This window comes from Nicotiana sylvestris, chromosome 2 (genome assembly GCF_000393655.2).
Source record: "Nicotiana sylvestris chromosome 2, ASM39365v2, whole genome shotgun sequence".
In the NCBI taxonomy this organism is placed as follows: Eukaryota; Viridiplantae; Streptophyta; class Magnoliopsida; order Solanales; family Solanaceae; genus Nicotiana; species Nicotiana sylvestris.
Genome location: NC_091058.1, coordinates 116,850,735 through 116,858,560, shown reverse-complemented (window position 1 = coordinate 116,858,560; position 7,826 = coordinate 116,850,735). Strand labels below are relative to the sequence as shown.

Here is a 7,826-nt window from a genome sequence, read left to right as displayed (position 1 = left end):
CTCATCATTCCACAGTTCTCCTTGAACTACACGCGGCCTGATTCCCCTATAACCCGGGATATGTAGGTTGTCCAAAACCAAGACTCAGTTGCACCCTTTCTCTTTTCTCTTATCCTTATTTCTTCTCTTTTGAATAAAGATATGTTCAAAAATTAGTTACATGGCTCACCTTATCTTTGCTCGAAAACTCTTCATGTTTCCAAGCAAAGAGGGGCAGCTCTGAGCACCTAATTTTTGACAATATTTAATTTTTTGTCACTTCTTCTATGTAAATATTTTAGGGGTTTTAACCTACAATTTTTAGCTTTGTTACACTTTTTATTATAGGGTAAAAATACAAAATTTTAAAAGGTGAATTATTACTATTACTATTATTTTATTTTTTATTTTTATTTTTAAAATAATAAAAAAATCCGAAAAATATTTAAATTTTTTTTTAATTTTCGGGTGAGATATAAAAAATAAGAAAAAGGGAAGTATGGAATAAAAAACATAAAAGTAAAAGTGGGTGGAATTCTCTTTTAAAAAGTAAAAGAAAGTGGAAAATTAAAAGTAAAGTTTTGTGAAAATTTTAAAAAAATAAAAGGTAAAGAAAGTTGGAATTAAAAAATAAATATAAAGGTAGCTGAAAATTTAAAAAAATTAAAGTAAAAGAAAGTAGAATTTTTATAAGAAAAGCAAAAGAAAGTGGATTATTTTTTTAAAGAAAAGTAAAATAAGTGGAATCCTCTTTTTACCAATACCAAGTGGCGACTCTGAATAACAAAATAATCCCTCTTTCAAATTTGTCACTTTAATTGGAAAAAACTCTTTAACCCAAGTCACCTTTTATTTGATCCCTATTTTACTTATTTTACTTTTCTTAAAAAAACAATCCACTTTCTTTTGTTTTTCTTATAAAAATTCTACTTTCTTTTACTTTAATTTTTTTTTTAATTTTCAGCTACCTTTATATTTATTTTTTAATTCCAACTTTCTTTACTCTTTATTTTTTTTAAAATTTTCACAAAACTTTACTTTTAATTTTCCACTTTCTTTTACTTTTTAAAAGAGAATTCCACCCACTTTTACTTTTATTTTTTTTATTCCATACTTCCCTTTTTCTTATTTTTTATATCTCACCCGAAAATTAAAAAATATATATATTTTTCGGTTTTTTTTTATTATTTTAAAAAAATAATAATAATAATAGTAATAGTAATAATTCACCTTTTAGATTTTTGTATTTTTACCCTATAATAAAAAATGTAACAAAGCTAAAAATTATAGATTAAAACCCCTAAAATATTTACATAGAAGAAGTGATAAAAAATTAAATATTGTCAAAAATTAGGTGCTCACAGCAACCTTTCCAAATAATGTTGGACAACTATGCATTTTTTAAATAGGCATGTATTTTTAGCAACGAACAGGGTTTACGAAAAGAGCAGCTTCCACATTTGTCGTGTACTCTTAATTTGTTTTAATATAATCACATTTGTCGTGTACCCTTTAACAGAATTAAAGGGTTGTGTTTATTTATGTATTTAGTGCCGTAATTAGAGGAGTTGTTAAACGTCGAATAGACAAATGATATATATTTTTTCCAACTTCATCAAAAGATGTCAATGGAGGCAAAGTGCATTTCCATTTTTTAGTGATTAAAGTATACCAGATAAATTATTTTTTTCAGCTACATAGTTTACCTAAAATCTAAATGTTAGATATTGGTTCTGATCTTAAATGAGGATCGATTTCTTAATTAGTGGAAATATTGATGTTTGAAGGACGAAAGCAAGAGCCTAAATTGGTCACCTATTCATTACTTACTTCAGTGGCTTACGTTAATCACCATTTCTAAGGAAGTTGCAATCTTGTTATGACTCTCGCTTTACTTGACACTTGTAGGTTGTAATACGCTTTTAATTTCGTAATTCTTTGTTTTTATTTCTTACTGCGCATACAAAAATTAACCTCCCAAGATATAGAACTGAGAGGCTCCTTTCCCTTTTCGGTTATTTTATGTAATAATTTGGGATACCTTTATTTTTAACTGCTGTGATTATTATATTGCCATCGACTAATATCTTTAGTATGTTAAAAAGACACATTCATTTTACAAATATCAGTGGAAAAAAATACTGATGTGATATGTAATTAGTTTGACAAGAAAATATCACATCAGAGTTTAAAATTAATTAAAATTATTAAAACTTGTGAAAATTAATAGTGTATAGTAATATAATACGTAATATAGTAAGCATCAAATATTTGATTATGGTATAAAATTTAAATTTCGATAGAGGCACAATGGAAATATAAAAGCTCTTTCTTTAAAATTATTTCCTGGAATCTCCCAATTTTCCAACATCGAGGGAATATTAGGCGAAGAAATTTCTTTTTCTTAAACAATATTTTCCTTGATATCGCACAATGTTTGGTCGTCCGAATGCTCGAATATATAGGATCTAAATTTAAGCTTATTAAGGAGGCGCGAGAGGTTGGTATTGGAGGGCCTTAGGAGAGGTAGAGGTAGGGCCAGAGGCGGCTCAATAGTCTTAGAGGCTTAAAGCCAAGACGTAATAAAATACCTTAAACTTGTTTAATAATTTTAGATATTTTTGTTGAAGTTTATTCTTTTTACTTTTTGAGATGCAATTTCATCTTGACGATGTAACTAACCCCTTTAATCTTTGTTGAAAGATTACTAACATTTGATAAGATTTTATTAAGTTTAATCTTTAATTTTTTCTTTTTACATGACCGTCAACGTAACTCGCTATATAGCATTGCCTCCTAAAGTAATAATCATGTAGAAATTTGTATTTATAATGATGATAAATATTTTACGATCTAATTAGCTTGAAGCATGTCTATAGAAATCTTGAAAGAAAATATCTTACAAAGTTAGAACTGTAAATAAAATTTATTCAAGTTGGAGTAAGAAGAACTAGAAAGTAACTACATATTTAATTGTCATTCACTTTCATTTGAATTTTCTCAACCAACTCCAAAAAAAGACTACATAAAATATAAAACTATGTTATTAACGATTGGTGGCAAAGTAGCAAAAGATGGTTGAAAAAATTTCTTATTATTATTTAATAATAAATATAATAAATATTCAAATTACATATAAAAAGAGTAGCTTTTGGGGCCTCTAACTGTGTGAGGCTTAAAGTGGCCGCTTTAGTGGCTTGGGAGTTAAGCTGCCTCTGAGGTAGGCCGAAGAAGAGTTGGGGTGAGGTGATTAGGCATGACATGGCGCAGCTACAACTGACCGAGGACATGACCCGTAATAGGAAGGTGCAGATATCGAAGATTAGGATAGTAGGTTAGGTAGTCTAGATTATTCATACCGATAGTGTTAGTACGTACTCTCACATTTGGTTGATAGTAGGCTTATTTGAATACCTATTTTTTTTTATTCTTTTTTTACTATCTTGTTGTGTATGCTGCTTTTATATGTTTTTTCGGTGTTGTCCCGTCTTGTTTCTTGTTATTATTGTTGTACATATGCTTGCCTGAGCCGAGAGTCTATTGGAAATAGCCTCTCTACCTCCACAAAGGTAGGGGTAAGGTCTGCATACACACTATCCTTCCTAGACCTCACTATGTGAGATTATACTGAGTATGTTGGTGGTGGTGGTGTTGTTGTTAGGATGTGTAAATGCTAGTACTGTAATAAATTAAAGAAGTAATTACTGAATGTAATATTGAAATTCCCATTATTTCCGAAGCAAAAGTACTATATATTTCCGAAATGTGCAATTCATATCGTCTTATAGCCCGTTTGGCCAAGCTGCAAAAATCAGCTTATTTTGACAAGTGTTTTTTTTCAAAAGTGTTTTTCTCAAAATTACTTTTGGTGAGAAGCAGTTCGTGTTTGACTAATTAGTTTGAAAAGCACTTCTGAGCAGTAATTAGTGTTTGGTCAAACTTTAAAAAACTGTTTCTAAGTGTATTTTTCTCAAAAGTGCTTTTGGAGAGAAGCTACTTTTTTCTGCTTCTCCAAAATTGCTTTTGCTTCTCCTCAAAAGTACTTTTTTCCTTCCAAAAGCTTGGTCAAATACCTCAATTTTTGGCCAAAAATACTTTTGGCAAAAAAATATTTTTAGTCAAAAAAAAACTTGGCTAAACAGGCTATTAATCTTGTATATATCTGGCGTTTGACCAATAACAAATTCCCGACCCCAAGTGGATATCGTTGTCTTTTTGGGAACATTGGGGAAATAGTGAAAATTAGAAAAAATGGAAAACGAAGATGGACCCTGAAAAGTGTTTTATTGTGCTATGATGTTGCTTTACTTTTTTTTACCAAAAATAACGTTAAAATCTCTCTCCATAACTAAAAAGAAAATACTCTTTTTTGGTAGAAAAAGAAAGTACTCTTTCTACAACATGAAAATAAAGTACTCATTTTATTGAAATAAAAAAAATATCTTTTCTACATCATGAAAAGAAAATACTCATTTTGTTGAAATGAAAGAAAATACTTTTCTACATGAAAAAAAGTATTTTTTTTTTGTTAAAATAAAAAAATACTTTTTTATATCATGAAAAAAAAATACTCACTTGTTGAAATGAAAAAAAAAAATCTATCTACAACATGAAAAGAAAATACTATTAATAATATTTTTATTTAGGATGGGGTGGATAGGTGGGGGTGGGACAGAGGTTGGGCGGGTGGGGAGGGGTTGGTGGGGATGAAAAATTGGGTAGGGAAGGTTGAGAAGGAGTTTTGGAAAATATTTTTCCTTCTCTTGATAGGAAAAATGTTTTTCCAAAACATTTAAACCAACCAAACATGGAAAAATTGAAAAATATTTTCCGGAAAATGTTTTGTTAGCAAACACACCCTAAATGATAGATTTTGGGAACATTGAACCCAAAAGACTTGCAAATTGAATTTCAGTGAAAGGAATAGCACGTAAAAGGTTGACCCCGGTTCAATAGTGAAGTTAACTATAGACTCATATGAATCTTTAGCAGATTAATTACAACTAATCTATTTTAGTCACTGGATGTAAACGAAACTTCCTCACTTTGCCCCGTCTCACACACATGAAAATCAATTATGGTTTCCATTTGTTAACTTGAACTTGGGTTAATTTGCATAACATATGGAGTAGTACATATTTCAGTTTTCATAAGAAAAATGTTAAGTTTTTGCTGACTAGCTGTAGAAGATAGTGCCAATACACACGGTACTTAGTTAGTTGGGTCACTTAACTATAGTTAGTTGTTAACTTAACCATGGTTAGTCAATTGTATATAAATACTTGTATTACACATTGTAAATGTAAGAGAAAAAAATTATTTTCTTCTGCAACTCTATTACAGTTCTATCTCCCCTACTTCTATTTTCTCTTCTGTTCTCTCGATCAATCTCACACACACACATTGAATTAGCGTTCATTACAGAATTCAACATGGTATCAGAGCTTCTAATTGAGAGAACTTAGGGATTTTCTTCGGCAATTCAGAAAGGAAATCGAGAAATTCTTCATTTTCGAAGTTCAATTGAAAACCTAATTTTGCAATTATGGTGAATTCTACTGCTGAATCTAGCTCTAACACAATTGATCACAATCATCTGTTGTATCTACAGCCATCGAATTCGTCGGGAGTGGTACAAACCGGAATATTGCTCATCGGAATGGAAAATTACAGCATTTGGAGTCGAGTGATGTTGCTGGCGCTGGAATGCAAAAATAAGCTCGAATTTATCGACGACACTGTTCGTCGAGATACTATTGGCAAGGATCTGGAAAAACAATGGGATCGTTGCAATGCTTTGGTGAAATCATGGATTACGAGCAATGTAAGCAAGGAGCTTCTTAGCGGTATACTCTTTCGTCCTGATGCTTATTCTGATTGGAATGATTTAAAGGAGAAATTTGATATGGTTAATCTTACTAGAATTTATCATCTTCATAAGGAGGTTTCTACATTGACTCAAGGTGTTTCACCTGTCTCTGTTTATTACTCAAAATTGAAAGATCTTTGGGATGAAACTGATTCTATCATGCCTGTGCCTTCCTGTTGTGATAAGTCCAAGGACTTTGTTACTCATCTGACAAATCAAAGGTTATTGAAATTTCTAATGGGCCTAAACGATGGTTATAGTCAAGCTCGCAGTCAAATTCTAATGATGTCTCCAACACCATCTGTAAATCAAGCATTTGCTTTAATTGCTTAGGATGAAAGTCAAAAATTAGTATCTGGTGGTGGTTATGGGTTAGGTGAACACATTGATCCCACTGCACTCATTACTACTAACATGAGAAGAACTTAGAAACCTAGAAGAAATTTTCCTATGTTTTGTGATTTTTGCAACATGAAAGGGCATAGCAGGGAAAATTGCTACAAGCTCATGCACTGTGAGTTTTGTAAAATGAAAGATCACCTCAAGGAGAACTGTTATAAGATAATAGGTTATCCGGCTGATTTCAAAGGGAAGAAGAAAGCAAATGCAGTCATAAGAGGTAATCATGTAGCTGATCTTGTTCTCAATCAGCAACAGCAGAATATTGCACAGGGTCATCATGTAGTTAATACTGAACAACAACAAGGAAATGGACAAGTCTTAGCTCCATTCTTCACTACAGAACAGTACAATCAAATATTAACACTATTGAACAAGTCTCAAGTATCTGAGGCTAGTGCAAATATGGCAGGTAAAAACTTATCTGATAATTTGAATGTACTAAGATGGATAGTAGATACAGGGGCAACAAATCACATGATTAATGATGAATCTGCACTGAAAAATGGTGTGTCAGTAGGAAATTCTGGGAAGGTTCAGCTACCTAATGGAGAATCAGCAAGTATCACTCAAGTGGGGGATTATCACTTAGCAGGAGGTGACTTGATTTAGGATGTGCTTTGTGTACCAGATTTTAAGTTTAATCTTCTCTCTGTGTCCAAACTAATAAAGGCTTTGAGCTGTTGTGCCATGTTTTTTCCCAACTTCTTTGTCTTTCAGGATCTCTTCACTGGGAGGGTGAAGGAGACTGGTAAGGAAGAAGATGGATTATATGTCCTAAGCTCAAGGAAAATGAAACAGTTTACTGGAGAAGCAAAAGCAATGGCAGTTTCTGGAGAGTTGAATGCAGGTATTTGGCACAAGAGGTTAGGGCATGTGCCTATGGCAGTAATCAGGAAGATTAATGTTTTTAGAAATAATTCTAGTTTTACAATAAGTCACTGTGACATTTGTCCTTTAGCTAGACAAACAAGAGTTCCTTTTCCAGTTAGTAGTACTAAGACAAATGATTCTTTTCATCTGGTTCATATGGATGTTTGGGGGCCATACAAGGTACCTACTTATAATGGAATGAGATATTTTCTAACAGTGGTTGATGATTTTTCTAGATGGACTTGGATTTTCATGTTGCAACTTAAGTCTGATGTAATTACTATACTGAAAGACTTTATAGTGATGGTGTTGAATCAGTTTAACAAGAGGATAAAGATCTTTAGATCAGATAATGGCTCAGAATTCATTAACAGACATTGCAGCACATGGTTCAAATAGTATGGTATTCTGCATCAGAGTTCTTTCCCATATACCCCACAACAAAATGGGGTGGTAGAAATGAGGCATAGACATATCCTAGAAACTGCTCGGGCTATCAGATTTCAAGGACATCTACCTCTTAGATTCTGGGGAGACTATGTAGAATCAACAGTCTATGTGCTCAATAGAGTTCCATTATCAGTGTTGGGGAACAAATCTCCTTTTGAGCTGCTATACAACAAACCACCTAATTTGTCACATATGAGGCTCATTGGCAGTCTATGTTATGCTACTAACTTGGTTAGAAGAGACAAGTTTGAATCTA

General features: G+C 32.0%; 1 protein-coding gene across 1 annotated transcript; it reads left to right on the top strand.

Moving 5' to 3' along the window:
- The first annotated feature begins 5,524 nt into the window (after nucleotides 1-5,524).
- On the top strand, nucleotides 5,525-6,181 carry LOC138885457 (uncharacterized). Its single transcript, XM_070166408.1, has one exon. It carries the CDS (start codon nucleotides 5,525-5,527, stop codon nucleotides 6,179-6,181), a length of 657 nt encoding a protein of 218 aa, XP_070022509.1.
- The last annotated feature ends 1,645 nt before the right edge of the window (nucleotides 6,182-7,826 follow it).

Bases quoted from the DNA above. Each gene is read 5' to 3' on its own strand.
- LOC138885457 (XM_070166408.1), top strand. From the start codon at position 5,525: ATGGTGAATTCTACTGCTGAATCTAGCTCTAACACAATTGATCACAAT.